Source organism: Coturnix japonica, chromosome 3 (assembly GCF_001577835.2).
Source record: "Coturnix japonica isolate 7356 chromosome 3, Coturnix japonica 2.1, whole genome shotgun sequence".
NCBI classification, from domain to species: Eukaryota; Metazoa; Chordata; class Aves; order Galliformes; family Phasianidae; genus Coturnix; species Coturnix japonica.
Window position 1 is genome coordinate 22439494 of NC_029518.1, and position 15622 is coordinate 22455115.

At 37.8% G+C, this 15622-nt stretch overlaps 1 protein-coding gene across 1 annotated transcript in view; it reads left to right on the forward strand.

Annotated features, from left to right (window-relative positions):
• Positions 1–15622, forward strand: part of DYNC2LI1 (dynein cytoplasmic 2 light intermediate chain 1) — a 17962-nt gene continuing 2340 nt past the window's right edge. The window contains exons 1-12 of the mRNA XM_015857518.2: positions 1–296; positions 525–642; positions 1529–1563; positions 1752–1821; positions 3365–3453; positions 4812–4998; positions 6811–6879; positions 7824–7901; positions 8493–8569; positions 8941–9011; positions 9407–9504; positions 10091–10183. Coding sequence (XP_015713004.1) covers positions 283–296; positions 525–642; positions 1529–1563; positions 1752–1821; positions 3365–3453; positions 4812–4998; positions 6811–6879; positions 7824–7901; positions 8493–8569; positions 8941–9011; positions 9407–9504; positions 10091–10183 — 999 coding nt within the window. The 5' untranslated portion in view covers positions 1–282. The remainder of the gene's footprint in view (positions 297–524; positions 643–1528; positions 1564–1751; positions 1822–3364; positions 3454–4811; positions 4999–6810; positions 6880–7823; positions 7902–8492; positions 8570–8940; positions 9012–9406; positions 9505–10090; positions 10184–15622) is intronic.

Consider the following 15622-nt stretch of genomic DNA (forward strand, 5'->3'; position numbering starts at 1 on the left):
CTCCACCACCTCTGCTCAACCTACTCTCACCAGCTGCGCTCACTTCCACAAGTCACGTCGCCACACTGTAGCTCCAGCAACAGAAACCAGCAAGCGACTTCACGGACCAGATAAATGGAGAAAACGCAGCTCTCCGCCCAGCCCCAAGAAAAAGGGCTGAGGGAGGGCGGTGCTGGGAGCGGCCTCCGCCCCCTTCCGCTTCTCCCCGCCGAACTACAGCTCCCGCAGCGCCCCGCGCCGTTCCCATAGCGATGGGCAGCCGGGCCCGGGCGGACGGCAACGATGCCCAAGGCCGGGTGAGCGGGAGGCCCGACGGAGCTTTGCGAAGGGGGCTCGGGCCCTACCCCGGCCCTTCAGGGACACGGCATCGCTGCCGTGTGGGCACTGGGACCGGCGGGAGGGGAGATGGCTGTAGAAGGGCAGATTCGGCCTTTGCGGCTGTAACGTGGCGTGGGGGAAGCGGGGAGGGGGGCTGCCGTCCTTGTTGTACTCTAACGGTGTGACTGTTCTGTTTTCCCAACCAGCGATACTCTGTGGGATATCGCTAGAGATGAAGTAGAGAAGAGAGAAAACTCTGGCGACGATGGCAAGCGTGTGGAAGTTTGGGAAAAATCAGTGTTGTTCATGGGAAGCAAAAATGGGGTAATGCTGGTTATCGGGTGCGTTCTTTAAACGCAGGTTGTGTTCGGGAAGAGATCTGACATGTGGTGTTTGCTCAGCTCTTCTGAACGTGAGATGCTGTGAAGGTTCCCCTTGTGAAGAGCTAACTGGGAACAGACCGACTCAAGTGCATTTCTACCAGCCCTGCTGTGATGACAAGCACTGGTGTCTTGCTGGGCACTGTGTCTGTGTCAGGCAGATCTGAGCACTCATTGTAATAGATTGCATGGTGGTGCAATCTCCTCCAAAAACAGGAGGCAGAGTGACTTTGTATGCGGGTAGATACTGATAGAATGAGGGAGAATGGTTTTAAACTAAAAGAAGGGAATTTTTTCACTGACAGGACAACAAGGCAGTGGCACAGCTGCTGGGAGAGGCTGAGGTGCCCCATCCCTGCAGGCATTCAAAGCCAGGTTGGATGGGCCCTGGGCAGCTGAGCTGGTAGGCAGCCCTGTTCATGGCTTGGGGTTGGAAATGTGTGGGCTTCATCTCCCTTCCAACCTAAAGCATTCTGTGATTCTAGGATTCATGTGACCCAGGTTGTTATATTTCATTGTCCTATAAGTTTGGTTATTAGTAGCTCTGTATCTGCCATTGGTTAGTATTATTTACTTTTCAGAATAGAATTTTCATTTCAGAAGGATTGGTATCTGCACAGCCTCTAACTAGCAGGTAGAACAGCAATGTAACTTCATACTGATAGAAAGCTGGCAGTTAGTTTTCCACCATAAGTTACAAACAATTACATGGCCTTGTACTTTTCAGATACCTCATAATAGGAATATTACATCAATTAATTTCACTTAGTAATAAAAGCTTATGCCTTAATGACATCACAGCAGAGCAGTTCTTTGTTTTTAATTTCCAGGGGAAGACCACTATCATACTGAGGTGTCTTGAGAGGTACGTGTTAAGTGATTTCTCCTTTCTCCTGTCTTTGGCAGAAGAAACACACTGTTGTATTAGAATGCCTTCTTCGTATTGCTGTTTCTAAGCTAAATTCTGAACTGACTGATAAATATAATGAAAGTAGAATTAACTTGATTTATTTAGAGCATCTTGACAAAATGAAATTATTTTCTCTTGGATAGGGAAGAGATTCCAAAGCCAACATTAGTTTTGGAGTATACCTTTGGGAGAAGGGCAAGGAGACACAATGCAGTGAGTACCCAGAAAGTTTAGTTCTATTTATGCATGTAGTTTATATTACATACATACACACACACACATACATAGTAATATGTAGTTTATTTTCATCTTGGGAGTTTTTAGTTTATTAATTGTGGGAGGGGGAGGGGAAGGGTTTTTTTAATAATCATTTTATTACAACTATTTTAACCTTTAATGTATTTCTCCCTATCGCTAGAATGCAGTAGATCAAAGACCAAAGTATAACACAAAGAAATCGGTTTCATTTATGAAATCTACCTTGTTTGACATGTTTGAGTGCTTTTATCTTCCCATGGAGGGAATATGCACAGGATGCATACCTTGAACTTTAAAGACAAAGTGTGAAATTAGTATAAACCAATGAAGATGTTTACCACTGGATTTCTGAGAGACATATTCATTGTAGATGATGTTAAATCATAATTAAGTTTTGGTTTATGTGTCAGTATCACTAACTTTTCTCTGCAGATTGTGCTAACAGGAATATTGAATCCACTCTCATCACTGCACAGCAGTGTCCAGCAGTAATAAGTTGCTGCAAGTAGTTGCCATTGCTGTTACTGAAGCATGGAGTGGAAAATCTGAAAGATAAAATCACTTAAAACTTTTTGTGGAAGCCAAATGCACATGTGAAGATTGATGACTTCCAGTTGAGACCATTAGTCTTGAGCTGCAATAAAAAAAGAAAAGAAGGATGAAAAGCCAATATATTTTTCAAAAATATTTATCATTCATCATGCTGCTTCCTGGTTTCTTTTACAGAATCACAGAATCATAGAATCACCAAGGTTGGAAAAGACCTAAAAGATCATCCAGTCCAACTGTTCACCAATCACCAATAGCTCCCACTAACCCATGTCCCTCAGTACAACATCCAATCATTCCTTGAACACCCTCAGGGTCAGTGACTCCACCACTTCCCTGGGCAGTCCATTCCACTGCCTGACTACCCTTTCTGAGAAGTAATATTTCCTAATATCCAGCCTGAATCTCCCCTGGTGCAGCTTGAAGCCATTCCCTCTGGTCCTATCACTAATGACACGAGAGAAGAGGCCAACCCCCAGCTCAATATTACCTCCCTTCAGGAAGTTATAGAGGTCTTATAAGGTCTTCCCTGAGCCTTCTCTTCTCCAGACTGAACATTCCCAGCTCCTTCAGCCTTTCCTCATATGGCCTGTGCTCCAGACCCCTCACCAGCTTTGTTGCCCTTTGAACACATTCCAGAGCCTCAATGTCTTTCTTGCAGCAAGGGGCCCAAAACTGGACACAGTACTCCAGGTGCAGCCTCACCAGTGCTGTGTACAGTGCCTTAAAGTAGTCATCCATTGAGATTGCCATAGGCACACCAGGAGTCTTTAGAGTTCTATGGAATTTCTTCAACATTTCTTATTTGGTTTTGTTTTTTAGAATACGCTAATTAAATAGGATGTGCTGTTATTCTGAGTCACTTGCACAAAGACTCAGCATACCACAATCAAAATTTCCTCTCGGTGTTTCACGAATGCATGCATTTCTAACGTAATCTATTTTGCAGCCCAAAGATGTAGCTCATTTTTGGGAAATAGGTGGTGGGACCTCATTACTGGAACTGATTCGAATACCAATCACTGTCAACAATATAAGGTAAGTGACTAATATTAAAATTTCAAAGTTAATTTCAGCCACCTGTTAAGCGGAAGTAAATCTCTAGGCTGCTTATTATAGAAAATTCTTTCAAAATATTAGATAACATATTTGAGAGGGTTTTTTTGTAAAAAATCATGGTAATACCATCAGTACACAGCTTTGAACTTCCCTTTCACAATCCTCTCCTAAGAAGACAAGTTCTTAGTAGTCTCTTAGAACAAGAGAAAGCAATAACATGAAGGAAATGGCCTTAAGTAGATAGAACAAGAAATGCAGAAAAAGAAAAGATGTAGCCTCTTTTTATGCTCGTTGGATGAGCAGAAAAAAACAACTGGGGATGCAAAGAAAAAAAATTGGTTCCCTACTTTTAGATGCAGACACAGGAACCATCTCTGTAGGAGCAGTATTTTAGGGTGAAAGATGAGACAAAAAATTACGAATAAAACTGGACACTGGATTATTAGGAAGTGAAGTGACCATCTGAGAAGAGTAAGGTCAGACATGAGAGATGATGTTTCTAAAAGGAACTAAAACTGTTGAATTAATTACAAGAGGAATAAACTGGGAGTGAATTAAGAGAATATAGTGAAAATAATCAGAATGATGGCGTAGCATAGGAAGAAGAAATGTATAAAATGTTGCATAAAGAAGTAAGAATGTGACGAACAAAGATATATTTTACCTTTGCGTTATGATGCATTATTGTATTTCTTCGGTAATCGGCTTTAACTTCCATTATTTTTAAATGTATGTGACAATTTCTGTCACATACATTGCTACTGCTCTGGCTATTGAGATAATGCTGTTATTTAGTGAGGGACAAACACAGAAGAAAAGCACTTCCAGCATATGAAACATCTTGCTGCTGGAAGGGCTTGGGGGAAATCCAACTATTTTTCAGATATCTGAATGATATCAGACAAAACGATTCCTTTAACCAGCTTTTTCTATGTAATCTGACAAAGGAATAATGAAAGTATAGGAATTTCTAATGCATTTGTGTTTGACAAAGGTTCTGTCCATTCACTAACATTACTTCAGCTGGGAGTGTAGAATTCAGAGATGACGTGCTTGTAAACAATGCCTCCAGAAAGAAAGTCGGATACATGCAATCTCCTGAAACTTCTGATGGAAATTCACCAAAGTAATAGAACAAGAGATAATGGAGAGGTTTCTTCAGTGCTCAGGCCATACTTATAAGCCATCTCTCTTTCTTCTCACATTCAATTCTATTTTAGCCTATGTATTTTCATATTTGTTGCTTTCAGTATTTGTACCACATTTATGGTAGTGAAGGAAAAGGCCATTTGTCTCACGCATTGAAGATCTGAGCAGATAATGCCTTTTTTTAATAGGTCGTTTGCAGTAGTTCTCGTATTGGATCTGTCCAAACCTAATGAACTCTGGATGACTATGGAGAATCTTCTGCAGGCCACTAGAAACCACGTGAATAAAGTTTTAGCCAAACTGGAAAAGACAGATCCTGAAGTAGCTGCTGAAATTAAGCAGAAGATGCAGAACAATCTACAGAGGGATCATCCAGTAAGTTACTTCTAATATTTTCTCCAGATGTCACGGGCCTTTATACAGTTAAAGATAATGCTTTTCAAAATGATAAACAACTCTTTTAGATTTTTCTGCATGACTGAAAATCCATTTGATGTAGATGAACCTGTTCACTGGAAAATTATAGCAATTTAATAAAAATTCAATAAGAGCAGAAACAAGGAAAGAAGGTTTCTTATATCTTTTTGTTAGATATCTAATGTGATTGTTATGGCATGTTACACCAATCAAAAGAAATAGTTTTAGAGTAGCAGTTTGCTTTTTTCCCCCCTCATCTTTTTAAAATGAAGATGAAAACTAGAATGTACAAAAGTCATCTAGCAAGAGACTAGCTGAAGGTACAAATTTAAGCAAAGAATATAGTTATAACAGCCATCAACATGACTATATACTTTGCATTTATTTAAATGTCTATCACAAACTCAATGCCTTTTGATAATCTGACAACTAATTAAATTATAAAGTTTCAGAAATGTTAACATCAGTCCTTTAAACATAATTGCTAACTAAATCTCTGGAAAAGCTAAACTAGATTATGCGCAATAGAAATGAAAAATCATTGTGCATGAAACCTCTGCAAATGTTGTGTATATATAATGGATAAATAAGTATTTAACAGTTCAAAGACTTGGCACATAAATCTAGTTACTGTAACTTCTACAATGCTGAAGTGTAGCAAGTACTTTTCAATTTTTGAGTTAGGTAAGCAACTCCTCCATTTTTTGCAAGACCAATATATGCAATGCTCAAGGGATTTAGAGTACAGCATCTGAGTTGCGCTGGGTAGTAATTTCCATTTTTACTTTTCAAGAAGGTATTTCACAAAAAGAAAATACCTACAAGCGCAATTGGCAACAAATGGCTGCAATGTCAAGCTTAAAAATAGGGCTTATCAACTGGAAAACTGCTCACATTTTTCAATAAGAACGAGAAAAACATTTCTAATGGTTTAGAAGACTCGTTACCCTGCAGGGAACACCGTTATACCTTCTAAAACTTCCATTCTGTCTTCATTATCATAAGCAACAGAGCCAAACAAAATGTTCTGTTACTACCGGGTTCTCATTAAACTTTCTGCGTCAGTTTTGTGGGAGGAAATATCATCATTTACAGTCAGAAGACTATTTGCTCTTTTATAGACCTTGTTTAGGTGGGTGGAGTGTCACTTTTAATGTTTCTGATGTTCGGTTTTCGTTAGTTAAGGAATTAACATTTTGGTTATTTATTTTTTCTCGAGTTCTCCATTTTATGTAACAAACTATATAGGAGGTTTTGCCTTGACAATGTAGGAATGCAGCAATCATTTTTCCCTTCGCAGTACAGGATTTCCTGTATTTGCACCTTCCTGCCAATTAGTCTGTCATTTAGTCTGTATGTGAGGTAACCACTTTAGAAGTTAGCAGTTCAATCTGCTCCAACCTATTTCTTTTCCATTCTGCTGCAACCAAAGCAGTTTGACAAATTCACCTCATGAATGAGAGGGGTTTTGTCTCATTTCACAAACACTACATGAAAGCCTTCCAGATAACTTGAGAATTACTGTTATCTGTTTGTTAAAACTTGGACCCAATGTTAACCACCTAAGTTACATCTACGCCTCCGGAACTACTGTCATCCATTGGCATCAATTTGGAGAATGCGGTACAAATTGAAGTTTATTCATTCAACTTAAGGTTCTGAAAAACCCCCCATCTCCTTTGAATAAATTTTAAACCCTTTCAATTGGTTTAACTATTACAATCTTCTATAATTTGCTTACACTGCTTAACTGTTACATCTGTTTCATAGGACTATGAATTGGTTGACCCTTTTCCAATACCCTTGGTGATTATTGGAAGCAAATACGATATATTTCATGTAAGTAATCTTTTATAGTTGTGACAGCAACAACAGGAAGCTACCATTTCGTTCTGCACCTGTTTTCAAAGTTTTTTTTACAATCAGATGAGTCATCGCATCTTTAGCTGGGAGAGGAAAAAATGTACTGCTGGGTTCTCTCCCAGCCCAAGCAAATACATACCCACTACCCAAGTAGCACTTGATCATGAGAAGCTAGAAGAGTATGTTTGAATTTTAGTGGATGTACTGGCAACTTCTGCTTACCTGGATGACTACATGGTACATTGGTACTAGGCCACATCAGAGTCACTTTATTATTAAGTATCATGCATTCTTTCATACTGAGGCTTTATAGTGAGCCCTGACCATTCTAAAAACCAGTGACTGTCATGTAATGAACACAGAATAACAGCCTGGTTCCATTGGAGCCTATGGGCAGACCACTGGAGGCTTCAGTGGGACAGGTTTTCATGCATCTCTATGAACTTGTGTTAAAGGAACATAAATTCAATGATATTTTTGTGCAGCTTTCAAATCTTGTACTTATTAGAATTTAAAGAGCATATAGCCAAACTGAAAGTTAAATATTCTCACAAAAAAAAGGAAGAAAACACTGATTTGTTGAGAAGCCAGGATTTCTTTGGTTCTAGAATTTCAAGAAGTAGGAAACAAATTAATTGGAAATTGAGTACATATTCCCAATTAAAAACTTTTCTGGACTAACATATTGCCAGAATTAGGCTCCCTCTGAAAAAAAAAAGAAACAAAGGGAAATTGTGACATTTCCTTTCAGAGTAGGCTGCTACTGATTCTGTCTTGAGATATAATTATGCTGACAGCTGAACGCCTCATATCTTGCAGCTTAAGTGCACTGCAGTTTAAAGAAAAAAAGTTCTATCTGTGATGTTTTGGAGTTTTTTGTTTCTAATGCATGTGTTCCAAAAACAACTTCTGTTTTTTAGGAGTTTGACTCTGAAATGAGGAAAATAATCAGCAGGACACTTCGATTTGTTTCGCATTATTACGGCGCATCACTGGTGGTATTTATATTCACTTAATTAGTAAGAAATAATGAGATGAGTGATGCTTGTGCTACAAAATATTTAAAAAAATAGAAATTAAAAATCCTTGAAAAGACAGAGTTTAATTAGTTTTACAGTCGCTTTCTTAATGAGATGGTTTGTAAATTAGGTTACAGTTATTGTCAGTGGATGGATGAATACACGTTGTATGCAAAATACCTAATGCCTTATGCCAGAAAAAAACTAAAAATGTGGTTATCTGTTAGCAAACTCAGTTCATCATCTCCTGAGTATAGGCAGAAATCTTTATGATCGGGTTCACAACTAAAACCAGCTGCCTCTTAGGCTCCCTTTACATCAGAATGTGGTTATAACTTTATCAGCCATCATTTCTGTTAAGCCATTTTGTGACAGTGGCTTATTTTAGTTGCTGAGCAGTTTCTGTTTGTTTATATTGTTTACTCCAGTAAATCCAATAAGCATACACAATTTTTTTTTTCATGTCAGGAATTAGCCAAGCTCTATCCAAAATAGTCTATGTAGATGATACTACGTAGTATTTTTGCGATGGAAAGTCATAACGTATATTTTGTTTTCTAATTCATTTAGTTTACCAGTAAATCTGAGGCTCTCCTGCTGAAAGCTCGTGCTCTTATTAATCACTTGGCATTTGGCTACGATAGAAGGTAACATTGATCATCTAGCTATTAAATGTCTTACCCAGGTCATTCTGTGATTCTGTGAGTCTATAAAACCATTGAATGAAAATACTTGGATGACCAAAACTTCTGTTTTCTTCATAATAAGATCCCCTCTGCAAAAGTCTTGTTTGTGGAATTTCAGTCCTGCCTCAACTGCTCATCTCTGCACAGGACAGTAGTAACTCTTGATTATATTCTCTAAGCTGGCAGAACGCAAATGTAATCACCATGTTATAGATTTTTGCTTACATATATCTCTTTGCAAAGCCCAATATGAGCCTATTCTTAGCTACAATAATGTAATGATTAGTTCATTACTAAATGTTCTCTTAACATGTTTTCTTCTTTCTGTTTAGCAAGTCCGTATCAGTGGATCACAACAAACCACTGTTTATCCCAGCAGGCCTGGATTCACTGAGCCAAATAGGTGAGGACATTTGATGTTCATTGTGTTTGTCGTTTAATTGGTTTAGAAAGTAAGAAAAATATATTAAGCTGCTACAAGATAAGCACGCTGACTGTTTTGACTCCTTGTTGAAGCAAATGGTGTGGAAAAGTTAAACTGCAATTTGGTATTTATATTATTGAGAATTACTTTAGGTAGCTTACTGAAGTGTCAGGACTACCTCAAGTAGTAAGCTACAAACAACATTTGTTCTAATAGAAAATGTAATATAGAATGCCTCCCAGACTATTTGTGGCAGCTTTTCACTGTAGAAGGTAAAGTATTAAAGTAGCTGGATCGGTATCCAAAACTATTCAGTAATTCATGTTGTTTCAATAACATGCTTGTATTATTTTGTGTTGTGCTGTTATCATTAGGGCCACCACCCACCTCTGACAGCAACATTGGAAGGATGCGTGTAAACACACCTTTAGAACTGTGGAAAAAAGTGTTTGAGAAGACATTTCCTCCCAAGGTAAGTGTTTATGTGTCTGCTGCAGATTCTTTTCCTTTAGAATAGCAGTAATATTACTACTAATTATTGCTTTTCCAGTCCAATGACTGGACAGCACAGCTAGCAATAATTATTGGATGTGGGATGTGAAAATTTAAATTCAATCTCTGAAGTCCTGCACAGGACTCGGTTTTGACCATAACTTTAACACTGTACCAGTTGTTCTTATCTGCAGGTAGATATAACTGCCAGAAAGCAATTCATTAATCATTTGGCCTCTCCAGATAATTATTTCTGGGCAATTGGAATAGTTAGTTTGTACCTTTGTGCCATACATCATGGAACCTTAGCAGATGCTGTGTGAAGTTAGATACTCTGTCCCTTTCTATAGGGTAAGATAACTCGGAGTAGCAATCCTTTACTCAGAAAACAGTAGCATTTACCCCCTTTAACGGTACAGCTTACACTGATGTTTTTAGATGTGTCTGTATACATTCCTCATCTTGCAAGCCCCATCAGTGAGATTTCCATTCTTCTGTTTTAGGGAACAGAAGTTAAAAATAAGATAAAATTTACCTTGTGTGTTTCTCTCATTTCTTCCTCTAAGGGTTTCGGTGATTTACAAGACAGGAAGGACCCTGCACAGGATTCGCAATATGCTGAATATGAAGTTGATGTCATGAGAACTCAGAAAAACCAGGTGTGTGCTTGTTCTTCAATTGCTCTTCACAATCAGGTATTCCAGAAACACTGGCATTGCAGAAGTAATTGTAGAATATACTCATATTGTCCTTTTGTCTTTGCTTAACTTCTGCTTTACTTCAGGGACTCTTTTCCACTTAGATATACTGTTGGTTTTTTTCTACTGGTAGACACTTTACAGGTGGGGTGTTGTTAGATCTCCAGCTTCTGGCTCTTCGCTTTAGAGGTGAACGGTTCAACCATTTCCTCTCTCTCTTCCAGAATTATTTCACTAAAAATAAAGTAGTTATATAGGTAAATTCTGTGGTGAAATAGGCTAAGGTCAGTGCCTTATCAATATAAACCTCCCATGAGTAGAAAATGTAGGCTTTACCTAGGCACGTGTCTGTCAAACTTAATCCAAGATTTATACATTTGTCTTATTTGGAAGGAATATCACATACTTATTTGGAAAACTCTCTATTTCTTAAACATTCATAAAGGCTGTAAACTTACTTATAGTTAGTTACCTGATCCAAAGAAATGCATTAATAACATGAAAGAATAAAGTGATTTTAAGAATCCCACACAATCCAAACTTGCCTGTAACGTCCTGTTAATTCAGGCATCAGTTCTGAATTTCTGTTATGTCAAAAGCGGTCTTAGAAATCATCAACGATTGTAAAGCACATTGCTTTTGGAATTCATAATGCAATCTTATACCCAGTATAACTCTGTGGTATATGAAGTTATTTTTAGATGACAGTAACATCTTGCAAAAGAAGTTGCTGGTCTGCGTTGATTATATCGTGCAGGGACTTACTAATTTTCTGTTTTTAAACCAAAGAGAAAGGCTTTTAGAACATTAATCTGATCAAGGACATCGGAAACCAGAGTAGTTTCTTTAAGTTGGACTACGACAAGTAATTTGAGCATTAAAGAGAAAATTACTTTTGTTATCTGCACCTATTTTCTAAACTTCTCTCCAATAAAGTTCGATTATTACAAGATTATTTGCACATTATTCAAATGTTTTATTCTCAAAGAATGCCATTCAATTTGAAATGCACCAAGATATCAACGTACATCTTTAAAACACAACACAAACCAAATCAAAGCCCCAACAATGTGGTTAATGATCTTGAGATATCTTTGAATTTTCCACTTATATGAAAAGTGGCACAAAAATCCAATTTTTAAAGGAAAACATTAAATGTATCATAGTGTGAAGGTCCAAAAGGTAATGCCAGCCCTATCCATTATTTAGAAAGAACGATATATTGAAATGTTTATTATGCAGCATGTTGCTAATGAAATCATAATGCAATATGAAAGTTTCATATCATGCCAGGGTATGTTTTAAAATCATTTTAGTTCATTTTACTTTCCAGAACGCACTCTGTTAATGTGCCACTTGGACTGTAGGTTTGTGTGTTTATCTCAAAGATAAACTTTAAAGGAGAACACAGAAATATTGTAACAAGAAAAATAAAAGTGTCTTGTCTCTGTATCTGATAAAACAATTAGCACACCTGACCGAAATTCTGACCTTAGGTGGGACTGCTAAATAATATATGATTGATTTATAGATAATCAAAGCAATATAAAGTTTAATAAAATCAAGGCTACTTCCTCTATTACCTTCCACCAGTGAGGAAGTGCCCTAGCACCAGCCTGTCTCTAAGTAATTCCATGTGTTTTGCTAAGGGAGAGAGATGGTAGAGTTAGTGTGCAGCTGGGATCTGTGGAGAAATAAATGCATCTCTTCAGCATTGGCTGTGATGATTCTTAATGTAAAATTAGCTGTGAGAAGAATAGACTCTTTTAGACCAGATTATTCTGCTTCCTTATTATTTGTAGGGTTAAGGATGAGACCTACAACTCTATCCCTGTGTGGTTACCTTTTCCACACTGTGCCTTTGTTCTACATATACTCTCTACCTTTCTCAGCCGTGTCTTTTCAGAATTCTTTTCCTGGTTTTTAAACCACAGATGTTATTTGCAGATTTATATCAAATAACACTCTTGTAATTATTTACCTCTTTTTCTCGTGCTCTGGAGTTCTGCTCTGAGAGAATATAGTGTGTAGGACCTTTTTGAGATCTGTATAAAGAATAAAAAATTCTTTTTATCGGGACATTTAACTGTAGCTTTGTTCATAGAAGCAAACGTTAAAGCTAACCTTGAGCTGAGGGAATTGGATGGTCTCCCAGTTAGGTTCTTTAAAGTCAGTGCCAAAGTACCAACAGGTCACTGTTACGCAAAATTGAAGTGTTAGGGCTTGGTACTTAGGTGGTGTCTTTCAACGTCATCTTACAAGTAATGGCACCATATCTTCAAGAACAAGGCTGTAAAGCCTTAAACAGAAGAAAGGAGGGCTGGGGTGGAAAAAGCAACAACACTGCATGTAGGAAATAGACTGAAATAAAATTATGAACATTTATCTGCAGTCAGCTTAGAAATATATCCTGTCATTAATCCTCTCTTGGGTCATGCAAGCACTGGACTTGTCTATCTGTAGATTTATTTTATTACAATTTTTCTTCTACATTCTGCATTAAGACCAACCATGTCACTCACAAAATGTGGTTCTAAAACATCTGTCCTGTGTTGCACTAATGAGCTAATGAACCACAACTGGTGTCATCTCTGGTGTGGGGGTGTGAATAACAGTGGCAAATCTATCCGTATCTGATTATGGTTGGGATCAGTCAGTCACACACTGGCCAACATGAGAACCAGCCGTATTTTTCTCAACATACTGCCCTGCTATGAACAGATTGCTGAACTTCTGGAGATCACTTCAGTCATTAAACAAAACAGAAGATTTCATGCTGTGCAGTGAACCTCCTATCCAGTGCCAGGGCTCTGACACACCTTTACAGCAGGAGCATCTTTTGTTTTCTCCAGAGAAGTGCTGGTCTTCGTGTTGTGAGGAAGATTATATAGGGTGTAGATACAGCTGCCAAGAGTAACCTTTCTTGTTTCTGCACAGACATACCCAACTGGGTACAACACAGGTGTTTTAGTGTTGGTTTAAGAGCCTAATTAGAGCACAGTTATTAAACTTCTATTGAATCTTAATTGCTTATTTTAGTCCTTGTTTCAGTACTTGTTTCTTTTTATTGTGTTCCAGACCAAGAGCAAGTTCAGTAAGAAACCGCATTTAAAAAAGACAGTCAAAGTCACGATACCAGACCCTTAGATCTGAGGGAATGCAGCAATTAAGGCTTTTCCTGCGATCGTAATTTTACTCCTTGTTTGTAGCCATTATAGTATTGTCTTTAATTACATGATCATATACTATTTTGCTGATGTCTCAGTTCAGTTGTTCAGTATTTCTTTTCATTATACTCATTCTTTGTGTACCTTATTTCTCAACCTGCCATTCAGACACTTCAGTGAACACAGAAGTATTAATTTTTTTTTCTCTGCGAATGTGTGGTAATGTTATCTTATCTGAGTGCCTCACAAACATCAGTTAAGTCTTTCTTCTCTCTCCCTCTATGAGATAGCTGGGATCTTCCCCATTTGACAGCTGATGAATTTATACCAATACAGAAGTACTGAAGCACTGAGGTTAAAAAATATATATAAAAGAAAGGGGAAAAAAACAATATCACTTTTAGCCAGAGTTGAGGCTTTTAGGACAAGTTGCTGGCACACCAATAGCATTTAAAATGTTCAGATCACGCTGAAGGCAATTATTCATTCTGTAAATCTGATCTGTATAATGTACACTTGGTTCTCAGGAAAAAAAAAACCAACAACAAAACAAGGAAGCTTAATTCTATCTGTGATCATTTGGGCTTACCTGGAAGTATATGCTTCAGTTGGATATCGTTATTGTCTGGAGAGAAGATCTCTTCAGTGATCACGTAGTTACAGTATATTGTCAAGATCTGCTGATGTTTGTAGTATATGACTTCATGAGCAGGAAGGGTTTGTCAGAAAGGTCTCCAAAGCGATCTGCAAGTTGTATTGGAAAGATTTTTTTTCACCTTTTTCTCTTGCTGATCTTTGGGGATTTATTTTGCTTTCTGTTTTACACCAAAACTAACACAATACAATCTCCTGACAGTGTTTGTCCTCCTGAGTCAGTGTATTTGTTAAATGCACTGTATTTTTCGCCATATCATCCTCTTTATTTCTTTGCTCTCATTTCACTTGGAATAAAGGTAGTCTTCTTTTGATGCGCCTCTTAAGCATGCAGCAAAAGAAGAAATATGTATTTCTTTATGTGGAGAAATAGCTACACTGCTTTAATATATGCTGGTTTTAAGCGAATTGACTTGGAGCTAGCTAAAATTACAGCAAAATAACTTCAGCTGAATGATCCACCTGTCTTGAAACCCTTATTCAGGAGGGATACATTTGTAAGGCTGAGTATTTAAGCAGCCAGCACCTGCAGAAGTGACCTTACAGATCGGTCTTCACATGTCAGGCTATTGTTTTTCACATCACCCCAAGCTGCTTCAGTAGCTGTACAACCATAAGTGCATAGATGTTATTTTTTTGTGATTCTTGGGGGCTGGCTTTACGTTTTTGCTTTGGCAGATAATTTTAGTATGTATTTTGTCTCTTTTTGGCTTGAGAGTGATTTTCCAAAAGGACAAATGTCCTTTTCTGCTTAAAGCAGTTTGGGAAGAAGAGCTCATGGATTCTAAGTAAGCTTAGGAGCAAGAAAATAAATAGACTGAAACCTCACTGAAAGAGTTGTACTGCTCCTGAATTAGCACAGATCTTTCGAAGGTCATAAAAAAAGCTGCTGGGTTAACTTCTCTGTAAGTGGTTGCGGTAGGCAGCCTATTGTGTTGCTCCATTAGCATGAATTACTCAATAAACAATGGAAACATCTAATAAAAAACAGAGTTAATTGAACTCGATGCAAAGTTCCAGTATAACTACATTTTTTGTGTGTGTTGTAGTTAATAGAGAGTTGATGTGTTCTTCTAAGTAAGACAGAACACCTTTTTTTTCATTGCAAATAGCACGTGGTTACGTCTAACAGTTATTTCATTAAAGCAAGCATCTCATCACACTTAAATGAACAATCACGGTGCATTTCAAATAGCTTTTTCATGGGGGGGAAAAAAATATCAGAAACAATTTGTAACAGTATACACCAAGCTATAAAATCCTGAAAATGAAACTGTTTTTTGCAGCGTTGCTAGAACCTTCTGTTGGAGGCTTAAGGATTCCTAGTAGCACTATTTATTTGACTGAAATGAGGGCATTCGCTTACCTTGCTGGCGTTCCTCTGGTGTCACATACCCCACAGTACGGACTGCCCTGTGCTTCACACCTAATTCACACTATTTGCTTCTTCACAATCTGAGCCTCTGTTTGACTTTAATAATCTAATTATCATCTAGAAGATGTGTAATTGTAATGACCACATTTGATTTGCATTTTACTTCTACACACAGGTGTAAGCATTTCAATCTACTGCAGTAGC